The sequence below is a fragment of the Heterodontus francisci genome, chromosome 2, assembly GCF_036365525.1.
Source record: "Heterodontus francisci isolate sHetFra1 chromosome 2, sHetFra1.hap1, whole genome shotgun sequence".
In the NCBI taxonomy this organism is placed as follows: domain Eukaryota; kingdom Metazoa; phylum Chordata; class Chondrichthyes; order Heterodontiformes; family Heterodontidae; genus Heterodontus; species Heterodontus francisci.
The window spans coordinates 184179766-184201231 of record NC_090372.1 but is presented as its reverse complement, the minus strand read 5'-3'; the positions used below and the strand labels follow the sequence as shown (position 1 = coordinate 184201231).

Sequence of the window (21466 nt, the reverse complement as noted above, 5' to 3'; positions counted from 1 at the left end):
AAAACAAAAGCAGCTGCTTAATTTTGATAGCAAGATTGTTTTGCTTTCACTGATAAACAACTTAAGTTATTTACTTTGAAGTGCAAATATACTTCTGTGGGGGAAACATTGTTGTAAAAGATTTGTGAGGTAAAAAGAAATGCTTTCATATTTTCTATTAATGTTTCTACTTTGCTTGGGATCAATATGCTTAGGCCTGTTTTAAAGCCTCTTGTACAGTTATATTGGATCTGTGTAGAAATATTTTCCATACAAATCAGCTTTCTTTTACAAAAATAAATGTTGTGTTAGTCAGTAAAGCAAATACTACACGAGGTGGACAGTTCTTAACAGAATCTATCCTATTTGCAGAAACAAAGCAGTTTATCACAGAGTCATTTATATGTAAATGCTTTTTTTCTCTATAGTACAGCTTGACATAGCCAGTGAATGCTGTCATAGATTGCAATGGGCTATGGTATAATTAGTCTAAATGCCCTTCTGCATGCAATACATTTTAAAATGGCCCACGTGTCATATAATTCTAAGAGTAACGTTCTGTTGGAAACAAAGAGCTTTCTTGAAATCTGAGAAAATCGTTGAAAGAGAAAAGAAGTGTGTGCAGTGATAATTTATGTTGAACAGTTGGTTCCTAATTATTTTGTTACAGTAGCACAGTTACATATTTAAGCTATAGGAGCAGAGTGTATTTCTTTACTTGTGCTGCTAGACATGGCTTAACAATGATCCCAGGTCCCCAAACTTTGTAAATTTGGGTAAAGTTGTGAGAAAAGGAAATATTTGTAATCTATAAAATGTGTTGTTTTTGTGGATAATTTTAAGAACTCCACAGTCCATGCTTCACAAGGGGAGGCGGTTGTGAAGTGGTAATGTCACAGAACTAGTAATCCAGAGGCCAGGGCTGATGCCCTGGGGACACAGATTTGAATCCCACCAAGGCAGCTGGTGGAATTTAAATTCAATTAATTAATAAACATCTGGAATTGAAAGCTAATCTCACTAGTGGCGTCATGAAACTATTATCGATTGTCATAAAAACCCATCTGATTCACTAATGTCCTTTAGGGCAGGAAATCTGCTGTTCTTGGCCTACTTGTGACTCCAGACCCACAGCAATGTGGTTGACTCTTAATTGCCCTCTCAAATGGCCTAGCAGGCCACTTAGTTACCTTCTCAAGGGCAGTTAGAGATGGGCAACAAATGCTGGCCTTGCCAGCGACGCTCACATCCCATGAAACGAATTTAAAAAAAAGTCTGCCAGTATTGCCATTTCCCTATATGGACATTTGCAATCTGTTTCCCGGTTTAAGAAGCTTCTGCAAGGTGGGTGAAAGTATTAATTTGTATGGTATGTGAATTTTTGAAGTGATTCATCTTGTTAGTGCACTCGCACTCCAAATACTAATCTCTGCTCTTTACTCCTGGATTTCTGCCTATTGCAGAATTCAGGGATCCCAAGGTTGGAGAGCAGAGATCAGTGGCTTGAGTACACAAACTCTGAGTCATTGACTGCCATTTCATTTTCTGCTCAAAGGGAAGTATGCTTTTATCTGTTGAGTCATTCCAAATGATCCTATCTCTGAATTTTAGTATATTTCCCAGAATTGCAGTTGATCTCAATACAAATGTAACCAAAACTTCAATGTAGCTGGTTTTTGTACATTACTTTCTTTTCGGAAGCTAACATCTTTAGCCATTGCCTGTGTATTTTCAATTTCCTCGTGAAGCATGCTGGCTTCAGTGTGTTGTGCACATTGTTGAGCACTGGCACATGGACCAAATGCTGTTGATTAAAATACGTTCCATTGGAAGAGGATCAACTTTTAACATTTATCCTGAAACCAAGACCGAGTCGATTTAATACCTCGTATAGTGAGTGGCATCACTGATATTTGGCCCTGCACTGGGATGTTGATTTAGATTGTGCAGTCAATCTAACAAATCAGTTGGAAAAGTGGCACCAACTAAACCAAGTTTCCAGTCAAAGAATGAACTTGAATTTATGTTGTGCCTTTTATGATCAAGTGTTCCACAGTCAATTAACGTATACATATTTCACACATATTTTGAGGTAAATTTTACTTGATCTTTGCTGCTTGCAGTACATGAAGAAGAATTTATGCACAACATTTTATCTGCTAATGTCAACTCCTTGCTAATTTTTGGCTATTCATTTTATTACAATCAGGTGAGAAAGAGGTCCAGGGTTCCCTTTCTGCCTTCACCTCATCTTACTGCAACAGGGTTTAACTTTAAACACACCATGTTTTTAGCTCCCCCTCGGTGATTCCTTGTTCACTGCTTTCCAATTATAAGGCGAAGAAACCAGAACACACAGGTTTTCTTAGGTTTAAAGAAGAAAGATTGAAATTTATTAAACTTAAACTCTAATTTGGTTAATTCCTACAGATACATGATGCACCCATGATAGCATGCATACGCGATACACACATGCAGATCAGAACAGAAAAGAGCAGAAAAAAATAAAGCAGAAAAGTTTGAGGCAATATCTGAAGAGGGTTTTTGTTACAGATCTTTGAGCTCACTGTAGAGTCCTTGATTGTAGGTAGATCTTGCTTTTCATTGGGGCCCAGTATTCTTCTTAAACCTTGCACGCTGTAGGAAACTTTTCTCTCTTGGTGTTCGTGTGTTTTCAGTGGATTTGGAGCTCTGTGAGAAAGAGATGGGAGCAGGCGGACAGACAGGAGGTCTTCAGTCCAGGAGCATTCTGCTTTGTGCAGGCTATCAGTTCAAACTGATCAGAAACCCCCAGGTTGCCGAGCAGGTTAGTCATGTGACTAACTGGTCTGACCACGTTTTGGCTCTGTGTATTATATTATCTTAGGGAATGGAATGCACTTCCCTGCCTTCAATGTCTGCTAGTATGTCCATGTTTTTTTCCAGCCAAGGTCTGGCAGCCCTTGTAACAGGCCTTCTCTTCTTTCCAGCAACAATTTTAAATTTAATGTCCATGTGGCGAAATTAATATACCCCATTCTTGGCAGGTGGGGGCCTGCATGACAATTTGATCACTGTGCACTGGTGCCAGCATCCTGATTAGGAAAATATGCTTTTACCTGTTGAGTCGTTCCAAATGACCCTATGTCTTGAATTTAAATATATTCCACAGAATTGCAGTTAATCTTAATACAAATGTAACCAACACTTTGCAAGTACCTGAAAAAAATTACAATGAAAGTTTATCTGATGAGATTGGCCTCTTCGACTTGCCACTTCTTGTTGTTCTTTCAATCTTGTCACTTTTTGGTTGACAAAATAACAGTGGAAACCTCTAGTCATTGTACACAACTAATATTTCTTCCTCTTTCCACCAGGATCCAGGTTATTGGGTACAAGTACATCGTTTGGAACATAGTGATGGTGGCATCTTGGATCTTGATGACATCCTTTCTGATGTTGCTGACGATAAGGACCGAGTGAGTACTGTGCAACTACTGTTTGTATTTCGTTCTCAGCTTATCATAGCTTAGAATGTTTAAAGTTTTGGGCAGCATTTGTAATGTGGAAAGTGATTATGCCTGAGGTTACTTAGATGACTCATGTTGAAAAATGGCTGAGATGAGGAAGCGGCCCTTGAGTGAATGGTTATTCTCATCTCTTTATGTGGCACTGAGCTATTCAGACCAGGAAGATCCCATGTCCCAGCACCTGATATGTGCTCAGCATTCAATTTCAGCTGGGCAGGTGATGCAGGAAGTGCAACTGGCTTTGCCTTCCGTGTATTGCTCAGCTTTCTGTTCCTACCTGGAGGACACGTGTGTATATTGGGTCAAGAGGCAATAAAGCATGGTTGTGATTGCCCCACAATCCAACTGGCAAACACTGCTTACACCCTCAGGTGAAGAAGGCTTCTCCTGACAAGTCATTGAGTTGCTGGCTTCAAGAAGTTAGGGGTAAATTGGGAAAGGAAAAAAGATTGAGCTGAATAGTATGGGTGAGCATCGAAACAGAAATTGCTGGAATCACTCAGCAGCTTAGGCAGCATCTGTTGAGAGAGGAAGATTGGATTAAAGTTTGAAGTTTCACACGAAGCCTCAAGTACGTATGAACAGTCTTCATAGAATTGAGACATCTAGTGGGAAAAAATAGGCATTGCATTCCTTTTCCAGGGTTTATTTACTCTGTGTGACCGGACTGGGTCTATTTATTTGCAACTTCCTCATTGAAAAAATTCGTAGTTTATTGCCAGGAGCTTGAAGAACATAGTGTTATGTGCTGTACTGCCCAGAACAGGGGTTTCAAATCCTTGGCTTTCACTATGAAAATATTTGTTTATGGTAAAGTTGGTTGTTGAAGTGAAGAGCATGAAAGTAACTTTTTCCAAAGACTGGCAGGTACTGGCACGTAAATTATTGAATGAACCTCCCTTCCCTTCCCCTGTCAGCATTCCGAAGGGATCGTTCCCTCCGCGACACCCTGGTCCACTCCTTCATTAACCCCACTGCCTCATCCCCTCCCCGCGGCACCTTCCCCTGCAATCGCAGGAGGTGTAATACCTGCCCATTTACCTCCTCTCTCCTCACTATCCCAGGACCCAAACACTCCTTTCAGGTGAAGCAGCGATTTACTTGTACTTTTTTCAACGTATTCGCTGCTCACAATGTGGTCTCCTCCACATTGGGGAGACCAAACACACCACTGGGTGACTGCTTTGTGGAACACCTCCGCTCAGTCCAAAAGCATGACCCCGAACTTCCAGTTTGTTGCCATTTCAACACTTACCCCTGCTCACATCTCTGTCCTGGGATTGCTGCAGTGTTCCAGTGAACATCAACGCAAGCTCGAGGAGCAACATCTCATTTACCGATTAGGCACACTACAGCCTGCCGGATTGAACATTGAGTTCAATAATTTCAGAGCATGACCAGGCCCCCCATTTTACTTTTATTTTTAGTTATTCTTTTTTCTTTTTTTTTTGTTTTATTTTAGTTTGTTCAGTTTGCTTACCCATTGTTTTTTTTCATGTTTGTACTTGCGGCTGTTCAGTTTTCAGTCCATTAACACCCTATCTGTACCAATGCTTTGTATTTCAACACACCATTAACATATTGTTTGCCTTTGCTCCATGACCTTCTGGTTGGTTATTCTCTGTGACCTTGTCCTATCAACACCTCTTTTGTTATCTCTTGCCCCACCCCCGCTTTACTTGCTTAAAACTTTTCACATTTCTAATATTTGCCAGTTCTGAAGAAAGGTCACTGACCTAAAACGTTAACTCTGCTTCTCTCTACACAGATGCTGCCAGACCTGCTGAGTATTTCCAGCATTTCTCGTTTTTATTTTTAAAATCCTTGTTGACTGCCCACTCAAGACTCACCTCAAGTTCCTCTCCAAGGAATCCTCCCTTTCATTCCCCCTCAGCCTCTCTGCCGAGCGATGACTTATCCTCGGTGATTTCAATCTCCATGCTAGTTTAGTTTGCCAGCTCTCGTCTAAATTCAGTGCTCTCCCTCCGTATAAACTCCCTAATCCATATTTGCAGTCACCGCATTGACATTTCCATCTTCCGTGGCCTCCCTGTTCCTGTGGTTTAAATCATTCATGAGACCATCTCCAACCACTTCTTTGTCGTCCTCACTACCTGCATTCCCTTACCTGCTGTTAACTTCACTCCTTTCTGCATCCATCATCGGGGAGGGGACGGGGGGAAAACTCTCAAGTTGCTTTTGAACTCCCCACTATCTAGCATTTGCTGTTCCGTTCATCATGACACATACATCTGGAGCTGTTGGTCTGCTTGATCACTCCCTCAAATCCCGTCCCAGCAAAGCCTTTATCCACCCATCTCCCAACCCATGTTGGCATCCAGCTTCACTCCTTCAAGTCCAAAGGACATTAACTTAAATGTAACTGGTGCACGAAGGGCTTAGCTATCCATTGCCAAATCACATTGAGGTGTACTGGCCATCGGAATTCTCTGCCAAAACCACATTAGATCTGCATTATTTTGTTTGTTTATATATTGTATTGGAAAATATTTCTTTCACTGAACTATCATCAGGATGCAATCTTTAATATGTCTGTGAGAGGTGTACATGTTTGGGACCTTTCCCTTAAGACGGATTTATTGATGGATGACTGTTGTTTAAACATAGCAGTATTTATTATTCCTTGTGGCTACCAGCTTGGCCATAAATTGCAGTACATGCAGCTTTGCAGTATATTGAACTGTCATGCAATAGCAATATTCAGTCTTACAGCGCAACAGCTGTGGAATGATGCATAGCATGATAGCAAAGGAATTTTTTTTGCATAAATAGGACTAAAATTGTTTTTTTAAGTAAAAAGTGGCATAGGCAGGTCAGCACAAGAAAACTGTGTAATCTGCTCCATCATTCAAGAGTTTCATTTAGATTTCAGAATAGCTGTGCTACCCCACCCCATTCTGGCCTAACTTCATTCTTCTTATAATGAATTCAAAGTGAAGAAAGACTTCTGAGGTAAAAACTTTGATTTTGTTCAAGAAGCAGTTAAATGCTGTGATGAGGGGACTTGAGGGTGTTTCTGGATAGATTAACTAAACTGGGCTGGATTGATTTCCTTATTTGTAATCTTGTGGTTTCATGGCACTGGCGGTTCTCTGATAACCTGTTGAGGCGGTCATTCTACATTTGAATCTTGATGAGTTGTGGGGTCTAATTATTTTCAATTGGTGTCCAAATGTTCACATTCCAACGGGGCTTGCTGGAGACTGATGCAGCATGGGAGCCCTCATGATATTTTCTCCATTAGCCTACAAATGCTGAGGGCAATTTCAGTGTCTCACCACATGACTGTATTTGTTGAGACTTGCTACCTCAGCATGGACCAAGGATTGGATCTGGGACGTTCCTGGTTGCCTGGCTTACTAGGATCCTGTCCATATGGATTTCAAGAAAGCCTTTGACAAAATACTGCAAAAAAGACTGGTTACCAAAATGATGGAATCGGAGGGTCAGTGTTAGCTCGGATAAAAAAATTAGCTTAAGGACAGAAAACAGCGAGTTGTAGTAAATGGTTGTTCTCAGACTGGAGGATGGTAGGTAGCGGTGTTCCCTAAGGTTCAGTGCTAGGACCACTGCTTTTTATTATTGGCCATCCCTCGCAGGCGAGGGTGATTGTCTTCCATGAGTCTGAAGATGGCTGATGAGGCCAGTTCAGGATCTACAAACTTTATGGCATGTCGAGCATTTGTTGTTATGTGGGATGTCTGGTCGTGTATTATTAGTTCGGGGCATGGCTGCTTCTTCTCGCCACTCTCGCTTTTCCTCTTCATTTTGTCATCATTGGGTCTCCAAATGCTGGAATCCTTCCCACAGACTCTGCCTCCATCTGGTTCAGTCCAGGGCGATGGTCTCCCAGGAGTTGATGTCAATGTTGCATTTCTTCATGGTGGCTTTCAGCACATCCTTGAAGCTCTTCTTCTGTCCTCTGGTACGTCTGACCTGACTGAGCTGGGAGAAGAAGACCTGGTATCTGACATCTGAACTATATGACCAACCCAGTGAAGCTGATGGCGGATAATCATAGCCTCGATGCCTTTTATGTCCTGGGCTACTTCGATGACTGTGAAGGGCTGCTAGGAACCCTAGAAATACTCAGCAGACGGGACTCTGGCAAACAAGTCCTCAAAGGTAGAACAGGTGGAGGAAGATGTGCCATCTGAAATAGCTCAACAGCTGTTCTGGCAGATGAGGGCTGCAGAACTGTTTTTATGATGTATATAAATGACTTTGATATTGCAATACAGAGTAAAATCTCTAAATTTGCTGATGATACCAAACGGAGATATGACAGACAGTGAAGATGATGCCAGTTGACTGCAACAGGACTTAGATAGGCTAGCTGAATGGGCAGACAAATGTCAGATGGAATTTAATACAGAGAAATGTGAGATGATGCATTTCAGCAGAAGGGTTAGGGAGAGGCAATATAGACTAAATAGTACAGTTCTAAAGAGTGTGCGGGGACAGCAGGACCTGGGGTAAATGTGCATGGATCTTTAAAGGTTGCAGAACATATTGAGAGAGTAGTTACCAAAGCATATGGGATCTCTGGCTTCGTAAATAGAGATATTGAGTACAAAAGCATGGAGGTATGCTGAATCATTATCAAGCTCTGGTTAGGCCACTACGAGAGTATTGCACCCAGTTCTGGTCCCCACACTTTAGGAAGGATGTGAGGGTGCAGTGGAGGTTTATCAGAATGGTTCCAGGGATGAGGGATTTTAGCTACAAAGTTAGGTTGGAGAAGCTGGACTTGTTCTCCCTGGAGCAAAGGAGATTGAGGGGAGCAAAAACAAGAAATGCTGGATTCACTCAGCAGGTCTGGCAGCATCTGTGGAAAGAGAAGCAGAGTTAACGTTTCGGGTCAGTGACCCTTCTTCGGGTTCCCTTTCTCTTTCCACAGATGCTGCCAGACCTGCTGAGTGAATCCAGCATTTCTTGTTTTTGTTTCAGATTTCCAGCATCCGCAGTATTTTGCTTTTATTTTAGAGATTGAGGGGAGATTTGATAGAGGCGTACAAGATTAGGACGGGTTTGGATCGGGTTGACAAAGAAAAGCTGTTCCCGTTAGCTGATGGGGGACACAGATTTAAGATTTTGAGCAAGAGATGCGGGGGAATGTCTTTTTTTACACAGCGAGTGATAATGACCTGGACCTTGCTGGCCATGAGGGTGGTGCAAGTGGAGACGATGAATGTTTTCAAAAGGAAATTGGATGGGTATTTGAGGGAATTAAATTTGCAAGGCTATAGGGATAGAGATGGAGAATGGGACTGATTGGATTGCTCTGCAGAGAGCCAGGATAGATTTGATGGGCTGAATGACCTTCTGTGCCTCTCTGACTCTATGCAAGTGAGTTGCAAGAACCATTGATGTTCATGCATCTGTGTAGGGTTTCACTGTGAACAATTGTAAAGCAATTTGAGGGCTTTGACATTGCATCCAAAATATTAGGGACAAGTTGAACTTTTTGGACCAATCATAGGTTTTATTGAACCTTTTATAAAACTCAGCAAGAAAAGAGAAAATCTAAAATTCGATTAATAATTGGTCATCTTTCAAACTGCACGATATATAAATGCCAATTTTTGCAGCTGGCAGATCAGTGTATGTAGGACTTTTGAGTGACGTGTTTGTCACATTTTGCATTTTAAATATATTAATCTATATTGGAAAAGATGTACATTAAAATGATCGAGAGATGTTTACTAGAAAAGTGGTTCGAGTGATTTTTGAGTGTGCTTTTTTAAATACCTTGAATGCTTTTCATATCTTATTTCTTTGATCACTTATTTTCAGTGGCCTATTTCTTACAAACATTTAATGGCAAATAATAAAATTGGGGTCTTTAATTTCTCCCCCTCCCTTTGATCAAGGATTTGAATCATGAATATCATTTGGTGTGGGGTGGGGGGACGTTGGGGGAGCGGGGCGAGTGGTGGCGAGGTGGAGAAAGAGAAACTGGAAGTCCACAATAATGACATTTAGCTGTAATTGTCAATCGGATTTAATCCGAGTGTCTTAAACAGGTGATCACAGAGTGCAGTGCATAAGGAGCAGCTGAGAAACAGTTGTAATAATTTAGAGAATTGTTTGACATCTTGAAAGAAGTTTGGGGACTAGCTTCTTCAGTGATATTTTCAAAGTTTAAGTTCTGCTAATTCTCTTTAAATATTGAGAGCTTTGTTTATTTAAAAATGTTTAATTTGTGTTGGCAAAGCTAGAAACAGTTTAAGTAGCCATCAGATTGTTTTTCACATGATTGTATTCTGAAATCTCAAGTGTCTATCAATTGCACATTTGCATCTTTTTCTATCTTTTGTCGTCTTGTTGACAAGAAGTATTGTGTTAAAAACTGGAAACTACTTTTTGCCTGGGCTGTATTTACCCCTGTTTTTGCGGGTGGTACTCCTCTGTCGTGCACACATTGGGCCTGTGGTCAGTGAGGTTGTATGAATCTGATTGCAGGTAGAATTGCACGAGAGAGCGGGGTGGGGGGTGTGGGGAGGTTTGTGGTGGTCTCCATTTTTTTTTTTGCAGCTTTAATGAGTTCTCTGCACAGGCTTCCAGGTGTCACAATTACTGGCATGCGAGCTGCTTCAGCTGTGTAGACGGCCTCAGTTTTCCATGCATGATGATGTGGGGAGCCAGCGCCATTGTCTGGTCCCTCAATGTGTTTGGTCTTTTGTTTTGCTGTAATCAACTTTAGATAATGATTATAAATGGAACTGGTTAAGTGATGCTTAATTGCAGTATTTAGACTGCCGAGGTGGAACCTATTAAATATTGAAGCCTGCCATTATGAAATGGCAAGGCACTTGTGTGACTTTTGGAATCAGTTAAATCATCTCTTCTGAGTGCATTCCAGATCCTAACCACTCGCTGTGTATAAAAAGGTTTTTCCTTATGTCGCTGTTGCTTCTTCTGCCAGTCACCTTAAATTGGTATCCTCTGGTGCTTGACCCTTCTGCCAATGGGAACAGATTTCTCCCGATACAGCTATCAAATCTCCTGTCAACACTCTCTTCTCTAAGGAGAACAACCCCAGCTTCTCCAATCTATTCACTTAAGCCCCTCATCCCTGGAACCATTCTCATAAATCTTTTCTGCACCCTCTCTAAAGCTTTCACAAACGTGAAGTTGTCCACTTAGGCAGGAAGAATAGAAAAGCAGAGTATTATTTAAATGGAGAGAGATTGAAGAATGCTGCGGTACAGAGGGATCTGGGTGTCCTCGTACATGAACCTCAATGTCAGCATGCAGGTACAGCAAGTAATTAGGAAGGCAATTGGAATGTTGGTCTTTATTGCAAGCGGGATGGAGTATAAAAGTAGGGACGCCTTGCTACAGCTGTACAGGGCATTGGTGAGACCGCACCTAGAGTACTGTGTACAATTTTGGTCACCTTATTCAAGGAGGGACCTACTTGCATTGGAAGCCGTTCAGAGATGGTTCACTAGGCTGATCCCTGGGATGAGGGGTTTGTCTTCTGAGGAAAGGTTGGTCCGATACGGAAGATTAGAAGAACGAGAGATGATCTTATAGAAACGTACAAAATGCTGAGGGGGCTTGACTAGATGTCAAGACGTGATTGTCTAGGTGCTGAGAGGATGTTTGTTCTTGTGGGGGAAATCTAGAACTAAGGGGCACAGTTTCAAATTAAGGAGTCTCCCATTTAAGACTGAGATGAGGAGGAATTCTTTACCTCAGTCGTTAGTGTTTGGAATTCTCTTCTACAGTGAGCAGTGAAGGCTGATTCTTTGAATATACCCGAGGCTGAGTTGGACAGATTTTTGATTGACAGAGAGTCCAGGGTTATTGGGGGCAGGAAAGTGGAATTAAGGCTACAGTCAGATCAGCCATGATCTTATTAAATGGCGGAGCAGGCTTGAGGGGTTGAATGGCCAAATCCTGCTTCTATTTCTTGTGTTCTTATCCTAAAGTGCAGTCCCTAGCAATACTCCAGTTGAGGCTGAACCACTGTTTTATAAAGGTTCATCATAACCTCCTTGTTTTTGTACTCTAGATCTCTATCTAAAAAGCACAGGATCCTGTATGCCTTTTAAATCACCTCAACCTGTCCTGCCACCTTCAATGATATACTCCCAGGTCTCTCTGTTCCTGCAACCCCTTTAGAATTGTACCCTTTATTTTATATTGCCTCTCCTCGTTCTTCCTCCCAAAATGTATCACTTCACGCTTCTTTGAATTAAATTTCATCATCTGGGCATCTGTCCATTCCACCAACCTGTCTGTGTTCTCTTGAAGTCTATCACTATCCTCCTCACAGTCCACATTGTTTCCCAATTTTGTGTCATCTGCCGATTTTGATTCTGTGCCCTGTACACCCAAGTCTAGGTCATTAATAAGTAGAGGGGTGAGAGGTGTAAAGGTTCTGGACAGTTCTGAACCTTATTTGGGTTCTTGGATCAAGACAGAAAAATTGCAAACAAGAGTTTTGATGTAACATATTTGAGGATTTATTAAGTAACAAAGTTATACTTAGCAACCAGGTAACAGTTTACAAGTTGCACACGGTCTTTGCTTACCGCAGTGCTTGGACACAGAACGACACTAATTCTGGCCTCCTCTTAGTTTTTCTTTCCTCTTTTCTGCTGTATTAGAATGGTGTGCCAAAGGCTGCTACACAATGCTTTTTAACCCTTTCTTGGAGGTTTACACCCTAACCGAACGATCCTCCCTAGTTCTTTTGATTGGTCTTGGGTGCAGTGATCACTTCTTATTGGTTTCTTAAAGTGACAGACAGCTAGGCCAGTACTATCCACTACACAGTCCCTTTGTCCTCCAGGAATTAGGCTCATGTGGTTTCCAAGAATCCTGCCTTATCTCTGAAACTGAAGGTTACTATGCGTATCTGAATCTGAACTCTGAGGGAGTCACGTGGTTTCCAGGAAAGGGTCTGCACTTCCTATATTGATTTATAAATGAAATAAAAAAGCTGTAATCCGTGCCAATGGATCTGCCACTGACCTACTCCGAGTGCAAACTGGGGTCAAGAAAGGCTGTGTCACCGAACCAATGCTCTTTTCTATCTTCCTCGTCGCAACATTCCACCTGATCTCCATGAATCTCCCTGCCGGAGTAGATCTACTCTACAAGCAGGAAACTATTTAACCTACGTCGCCTCCAGACCAGAACCAAGGTCACCCCAACCTCTGTCATCGAGCTGCAGTATGCTGACGACGCTTGCATATGCGCACACTCAGAGGCCAAGCTTCAAACCCTCGTTGATGCATTCACGGAGGCATATGAAAGAATGGGCCTTAAGCTAAACATCCGGAAGACAAAGGTCTCTAACAGCCTGCTCCCACAGCGCAAGACTGCCCTCTGACTATCAAGATCCACGGCGAAGCATTCGACAATGTGGATCACTTCCCATACCTTTGGAGCCTCCTCTCAGCAGGGCAGACATCGACAAGGAAACTCCGCATCACCTCCAGTGTGCCAGCGCAGCCTTTGGTGGTCTGAGGAAAAGAGTGTTTAATGACAAAGACCGCAAACCTGGCACCAAGCTCATGGTCTACAGGGCCGCAGTGTTACCTGCCCTCCTGTGTGTGTCGGAAACATGGATACTGTACAGCAGATATCTTCAAGCCTTGGAGAGATATCACCAGCGGTTCCTCCGCAAGATCCTGCAAATTCAGTGGCAGGACAGGTGCTCCAATATCAGTGTCCTCTCAGGCCAACATCCCCAGTATTGAGACACTGATCATGGATAGTCAGTTACTCTGGGCGGCCACATCGTCCGCACGCCTGACACAAGACTCCCAAAACAAGCTTTCTACTCCGAGCTCCGCCATGGCAAGAGGCTACCAGGAGGGCAGAGGAAACGCTACAACGATGTCCTTAATGTCTCCCTGAAAAAATATGACATCTTTACTGATTCATGGGAATTTCTTGCCCGAGATTGCCCAAAATGGAGAAGAAGCATCCACAAAGGTGCCAGCCAGTTCAAATAACGTCGACTTGCCCAGGCAGTGACCAAGTGCAAACAGCGGAAGGAGCGTTCGGAATTTCGAGCATCCCATTCACTCGCCTCACCAAGCACCACTTGCCCCACCTGTGGCAAAGGGTGCGGATCCAGAATTGGATATTCAGTCACCGGAGGACCCACAACCCTGGAGTGGAAGAAAGTCATCCTCGTTCCCAAGGGACTGCCTAAGAAGAAGAAATAACAAAAATAAAAGTGGAGTGTATAAAATACTAATGTATGGTGTGTTAAAATATGGCAGCAAGATTTCAAAATACTCCTGATTGATACATATGTGAATAAATGAATCAGAAAATACATAGTCTTACAGAGGCGGCTTGTGTTGAGCAAAATATTGGCATCGGTCAGTTGGGCTAAACAGCCTGTTTCTGTGCTTTTACCTTCAAAGCAAGTTAAATTTTGCTTTGAGTTAATTTTGCAGGACAGCAGTGCTGGAAGATGTGGATTAGGATGAAGTAAAATATCTGTCCAGATTGCTTGAAGTAATAGAAAATTGTTTAACATTACAGTGATCTTCCATATCTATTTCCTGAAGGACCCAATTAATTTGAGCAAGGTAAATGATAAGTTCGAGAATGTCTTTTCAACTTGGGGGATGGGGATGGCAGCAATTGCTGCTTTGACTGGCAGCTCTACAGGCCGTCGCCATGACTCTCAGAGCTGGGGAGATGGTCAGAGGTCAAGCTGCTTGCTGTCCAGCTGGTAATGAAAGGCAAAACTACATAGTCTCGACGCCAGTCCTGGAAGATCTGCTGAGAGACACAGACAGGGGCCTAGGCTTCCTTATGATTGTAATAATCTAGGTTTAAAGAAAACCTTGGTCATAAATCTTAATTTAGCCTATAGCCTGTGTTGTGATTTATTATCTTCCTCACGATGAAGAACTCTGTGGAATTACATCACAATTGAATTACATTTACGAAAACACTTATTCCTTTCATTTACTGACTGTACAATAAATCAGTTCAACAGTTCATATCTGGCCTCATTTGACTAAAGCGTCGTTCAGTTCACTATTGGAATGATTTGGAGAGATGTGTGTGAGATTACAGTACCCAGTTCATATAACGTGGGGTTTTCACTGTTACGGCCTGAGTTATGCTAAAATATTAGGCAGTAAACTGCTGATATTATGCTATGGGTATTTGTTTACTGAGAGACTGGTGACTCTCTGAATCCAAGAGAGAATTAATATCTGGTGCACACCTGAAATATGTGATAGGCAGGACATAACATCAGTACGACTGATTTATAGTGATTGAGTAAACTAGATTTCCTTTTTAAGTGGTATACTGTGATTTTTTTACGGGTGCTTTGAGATTACATTATATAATTGTCTGTTATTCTGTTTGAGTGACTTTCTGTTATTCATCTGTTGTATATTAAATTTGGTCCCTAAGGTACGTGCTTCACAGAATATGTTCTTGACTCCTTTCCTCCCCATGTTGCATTTCTTACATTATAACAGTGACTACACTTCAGAAGTACTTCATTGGCTGTAAAGTGCTTTGGGATGTCGGGTGGGCGTGAAAGGCACTATATTAATGCACGTCTTTTTTTTAATGAGCAAAGCCTGTGGTACCAGTTAGTTTTCCAGTTGGTGATGTAATAGATTTCAATGTCAGGGGTGTCAAACCTTGCTCATCAGAGATTGGTCCAGCTTGAATTGAGGGAAGCAAATCTTTGCACATTTAATTTCTCCCCAGTATGCACAGGGAACATTTTCTGAAGAGATCTGGTTTCCCCTATACTGATGGGAATTCCTAGGTTGGTGTGCAAGTAGTAAACAGGATTAACACCATTCCCTCACCAATTTGGATGAAAATCTGAGTAATCTCTCCCTGCTGAGAAGTCTCCTGTTCTCGTTCTTCCCTCCACGTCCTTTTTCTATCTCCCTGCACCCTCTTCCTATCTCCCTCTTTCACCCACTCTCAACACTAACTTGCATTTAGTATATTTAATGTAATAAAATGCCCTAGGTGCTTTGCAGAAGCATTATCAGACAAAACTTGAGGAAAGTTGAACAAAAACATGGCCAAAGTTTTAAGGAGTGACTGAAAGGAGGGGGGGGGGGGGCGGGAGGGGATTGGGTGATGGTGGAGTAGGGTGATGGAGTGTTTTGCGGCCTAGGCAGCTTAAGGCATGTCTGCCAGCAATGGAGCAATGGAAATTGGGTTTGCGCAAGAGGCCTGAATTAGAGAATCTCAGAGATCTCAAAGGCTTGCTGGCGCTGGAGGAGATTACAGAGATTGTAGGAGAGTGAGCCATGGGAGGATTTAAAAACCAAGATGAGAATTTTAAAATTGAGGCATTGCTAGGCCAGTAGCCAAATCTATGTCAGCAAGCACAGGGGTCACGCTGATTGGGACTTGGTGCGCGTTAGGATACCGGTAGTATCTTAACTGCCTGGGTCCAGTTAGCCTCTCGCTCTGTGCATCTGCTCGGGACATGCTGTGCTGAATTGCTCAATGCTTGGATGTGGGTTCATATCTATGAATTGTCACCCTGAGAGTTTTCTGATCTTAACCTTACCTTTTGAGGAAATGCCAAATGAAGGGAAAGCTCTTTACAAAATAATTTAGTTTCTTTCCCAATCTGTCCCATACATAAATGTGTGATAGGGCTGCAATTAGTGGGGTATTCTACATTTGTTATAATAAATTGATTACAAAATCGATAGCTCACTGTTAAATTCCAGAAAGCTTGTTGTGGAAGGATGATGCTGGAGCCTATCTTTATTCAGTTTCACATTTATAGTACAGAGTAAAAGGATTATAAACGTGTAGCTCCTCACTCAAATCCTCCACCAGTCTCTAAGTGTCTGCTTATAAGTGCTCAAGTAAGACCCCAATTAACACCCTCAACTTGCATATAATTAAACAACTGATACACAAATAACAGTTGAACACTAACACGCAGGTGTTTCTTATGGATTGTACTTGTTCTTGTTTGATGTGGTATTCTACTGGCATGTTAAATTACCTACTCTGGCTTGGCAGCTTTAAAATCAGAAGGGTTTCCCAGTATGTTGTCAGCTGCCCTGGCAAGTACTCTTCAGATGTTGACCTGGAATTGTTCTTGTGCCAGATTCCAAACAGAATCTAGAAACTCTTTATCTGAAAGTTGTCAATTTCTAAAATTGGATGAACTGTCACTGACCCAACTTGGATCGATCTTCAATGTTTAAGTAAATCTCAGGTTAGGCAGCATCTGTTGGGAGAGGAAGACAGGGTTAATGTTTCAGGTCTTTGTCCTTTTGTTAGAACCTGCTGAGTGTTTGCAGTGTTTTCCATTTTATATTATGAGAGTGTTGGTGCTTCTTGCTTTTCACTATGTTCAATAATAGAGGAACATTTCCAATCTTCTAAAGATTAAAATCAAAACACAGTTTAACTTATTGGTGCAAAAAAATTATGTTTATTTATTTAGAGATACAGCACTGAAACAGGCCCTTCGGCCCACTGAGTCTGTGCCGACCAACAACCACCCATTTATACTAACCCTACAGTAATCCTATATTCCCTACCACCTACCTACACTAGGGGCAATTTACAATGGCCAATTTACCTATCACCTGCAAGTCTTTGGCTGTGGGAGGAAACTGGAGCACCCGGCGAAAACCCACGCAGTCACAGGGAGAACTTGCAAACTCCGCACAGGCAGTACCCAGAATCGAACCTGGGTCACTGGAGCTGTGAGGCTGCGGTGCTAACCACTGGGAAAGGCTATGCAGACCATCTGACCAGCTTCCAAATGTGAATGGAGAATAAATTCAAAATCATTGCATTGTTTTATGGGCATATAATGAGTGCAATGATGACCAATTTAGCAAGGCAGAAACCCAAGTGCAATCTGCATGGGAGTTAGGCAGCTACTGAATTAGTCAGCAGCTTTTTGTCTTCACGTAGCTCTGGTGGGCGCCTGAAACGAGACGTCAGCACCCATTTCCGACACAGATTCCTAAATTCAGTTAGACTTGTTAGAACTTGAACTGCACCTATCCCCTGCAATTGGTTAAGCACTGAGTCTTGTCGGGTCACTCTGTTGGTGTCCGCAGCTCACCAAAATTGTAACAATGAGCCCTGTGGACTGATTTCGGATGGTTGGCATGTTGTTTGGTTCATGCTCGGCTTCTGTCGCTATCCAATTTCTACCCCACTATCTCTGAATTTCTCATCTACGTTAAATATCAATGCCATTCTCCCGTATGTTATGCCACAATGTCTGCCTTCCTGCATAGTCCATTTCCACTTACACATCACCTTCTGCAAAAAAACAGTTACATCTAAGTTGTCAGTGCACCTACCTCTTTTAAGCTTGAGTGGGTCTTGCTTGTTCTGGAGTTTGTGGGAATCTGGGTCATGTTATATGTTGAGTTTATATGTTTCCTTAAGAAACTTGCATTGTGCATTCCCTGAACCTTCTCTTCAGAGCAAGCAATCAGACCCTGTTTAACTTTTTATCATAATTCAGATGCCTCATCCATGTTAGTTTTGTTTTCCTTTTCTGCGCCACTTTCCTCGTCCAGCGATCGTTGCTATTATATGGCGACCAGACCTCTACACAGTAGTCCGGATGTTCCCCTACCGTTTTCGTGCACAGATTCTTATCACCTCCTGTGATTTGAACTCTATCTCTGGCTCTCATCCCAAAATTTGGTTAACTTTCTTTACTGCTGCTGCACACTGCACCTGGTGAGCTAACATCCATCAGTACCCCTAGATTTACCCGCCGACATTTCTCCTGAAGCTTAAAGCCATTTAATTGATAATGCTACTGTCCCTTCTTTTCCCTAGTTTCAGTACTAAGTGTTTGTCTACATTAAATAGCGTTAGCTAATAATTAGCCTGCCTTCTTTCTGTGTTCGGCTTTCTTGTGCCCAATTGGTGGAAACCACTGCCCTCTCCAGATTTGGTGTCATCTGCCAACTCTTTCTGTCTTTGGCTGAAACATTTGTGTACGTTGTAAACAGCAGTGGTCCTAGCACATCCCTGCGGCACCTAGCTAGTATGTGCATGTTATGTTAAAATAAGTTGCATTGATGTAACAATTTTTGTGACCTTGTGTCGTCCCAAAGCACCTTGCAGCCAACAAAGTACTTAATTGTCACTGCTGAAATGTAGGAAATGTGGCAGCAATTTCTGCACAGCAGGCCCCCACATGCAGCTATGAGATAATAATCAGATATCTGTTTTAGGGATGTTGGTTGAGTGATAAAATATTGTCCAGGACCCTAGAACTCCCTTGCTCTTCTTGGAATAATGATATGGGATCATTTAAGTCCATCTGAGATGGCAGATGGAGATTTGATTTATCTCATTCTAAAAAAGGGGCACCTTTGACAATGCAGCATTCCCTTAGTATTGCACTGAAGCGTCAACCTCGATCATGTTTTCAAGTCTCTGGACAACCTCTGACTCCATTGCAACAGGACACTTTGCCCCTTTTTAAATGTGTGGTCTGATTTGCGATCGCAGGCAGTGTCCCATTTCTCTGATTCTGTAATGATAATAGCCCAGGTTTGATCGGTTTCACTAGCAATTTCATTGATGGCCTTTTATATTACAGTCCATCTAGGTTTGTAATACTCCTTTATTACTGCATGCCAACCTAAATTAAGTGCTTACATTGTGGTTGGGCTTAAACCCACAACATTCTGTATCACATAGGGCTTTTGCAATGTGCCTTTAGCTGTTTAGCCCTGAAACTCTGACTACCTTATCTGAAATTGCTATTTCTTTTTGTACTTCGTCAGTGAACCCTATCCACTGGAAATTCAAATTCCGTGCTTGTGAGACTGCCTATGGTTTTCTCTGTGAACGCAAAAGAAGAATTCACTGAGGATATTTGCTATCCTTAGTTGTTTGATATCTTGACACTTTTGGGATCTTTCAGTGACCCTGCTATTTCCTTTTCACCTGGTTACTCAAAATATAATTAAAGAAATGCTTGACCTTTTAATCTTCCTACTATTCTGATCTTCTTTATTTTAGTTCCCCTGACCAATTTTTTTAAACCTCCTTCACCTTTTTATAGTTGTCCTGGCCCATCATTGACACCAGTAGCTTTATATTTTTGCAACAGTCTCTTGTTTTTCTGCCTTTATTCTCTGCATTATTTTGATTGTTACTCATGTGGGTCTTTCCCCCCAGTTATCCTTCTTCCCTTTGGTATGTATCTGTTCTGTACTGTGGATACTATTTCTAAACATTTCCATTTCTTGCTTACTTTATCCTTTTCTGAGTACTGTCCAGTCCAATTTGCTTAGCTCAGGCCTCAGACCCTTAAAATGCATTTATTCATCATCCAATTTGACACCAACTCATATGACATTCAATGCCATCGCCAATGCTATATTGAACTACACAAGCTTGGTTAAAAGCCTCATAGATTCCCTCTTGATTTTCTCCCCTTCTGTCTGAAGGTGGCTGAGGTACAGTCTGTGGGCACCAGCTGTCGCAATTCTGTTAATGTTGGCACAGTACTCGATTCCAGGAGCATTTAATCTCTTTTTTGGTTAGCATCTGTGGTGTGCACTTTTTCACAGCAGTCAGTGGATAGTAATCAGAAGTAGGTTTGCTATTCCCCCCAGCCCTTTCACCTAACCCAGGAGTGCTGCAGCCAACTCTAATGCCTCTTCTAATGTCTTGTCTGAGAATGGCTAACTCAGCACTCGTTGGGAGTTGAACCTGGGCCCTTGCTGCTCTCTGTTCATTTCCATACTGAGCTAATTGATCTATGAGAGGAACTATTATCGGAATTCTTAGGCAAAGTGAAAGATGCGAGTTGAGCAATTAACGCTGTTGACACGGATTGCACTTCTGCTGCAAAGGAGAAATTTGGACAGCCCAGTTGCTGTGAGAGTTTAGCAGGTGAATAGTTGAACCAGACAAGGAAGACCTCCAAGTTTAATTCCTGATATATGTCATGTCAGCTGACCTCAGCTGGAATGTGGTTTGAAAGCTACAATTTTTTAAAAATTCTTTCATGGAATGTGAGCATTGCTGGCAAGGCCAGCAGTCTTTTTCCATCCCTAATCACCCTCGAGAAGGAGGTGGTGAGCAGCCTTCTTGAACCGCTGCAGTCCATGTGGTGTAGGTACATCCACAGTGCCATTTGGGAGGGAGTTCCAGCGACAGTGAAGTAACAGCGATATAGTTCCAAGTCAGCGTGGTGTGTGCCTTGGAGGGGAACTTGCAGGTGGTGGTATTCCCATGCATCTGTTGCCCTTGTCCTTCTAGGTGGTAGAGGTTGTGGGTTTGGAAGGTGCTGTTGAAGGAGGTTTGGCAAATTGGCCTCATTGTGCTTAAATTAAAGGTGAAAATTGGACAGAGTTTCTGCACCTGTAGGGAGCAGGATGGGGCTTAATTATAATGGCCTCACCACACCAAAGTGCCTTCAGATTACTTATGCTCCTTACTCCTTCCTAATCCCAGCCTTGCAATACATGGCTAGCCTGAACTTTCCATCCCTCTGGTTTCATCCTCTAGTGCTCCCACCCTTCTTCACCGTACTATTGATGGCCTATTTTTCTGCTGCCTAGGTCCCACATTCTAATTTTCTCACTTGAACCTGTCTCCACCTCTCTTTTTATAAGCTTCCTGAACATCAACGTCTTTGACCAAACTCTGGTTGTCCTTCTTACTCTCCTCTACTTTGGCTTGCCATCTTTTTTTTTTTAACTTTTGAAGAATCTTCAATTTTTTTTTTAATGTGTTCAAGGTACTATATGAATGCAAGTAACTGTTGTGTCTGCTGCATACTGTTCGGTCTTTTACCCTGGCTGGTGAGTCTAGAAGCAGGGGACCCAGTCTCAGAATAAGAGGCAGGCCATTTAGGACTGAGATGAGGGGGAATTTTTGAACTCACTGGGGTGGTGAATCTTTGGAATTCTCTACCTCAGAGGGCTGTGGAGGCTCAGTCATTGAGTATATTCAAGCGAGAGATC

The 21466-nt window shown here is 42.3% G+C and overlaps 1 protein-coding gene across 4 annotated transcripts in view; it reads left to right on the top strand.

The window, feature by feature from the left end:
- Positions 1 to 21466, top strand: part of LOC137349219 (partitioning defective 3 homolog) — a 956485-nt gene that overhangs the window by 180041 nt on the left and 754978 nt on the right. For all 4 annotated transcript variants that reach the window (XM_068014722.1, XM_068014712.1, XM_068014729.1 and 1 more), the window contains exon 2: positions 3336 to 3437. In XM_068014722.1, coding sequence (XP_067870823.1) covers positions 3336 to 3437 — 102 coding nt within the window. The remainder of the gene's footprint in view (positions 1 to 3335; positions 3438 to 21466) is intronic.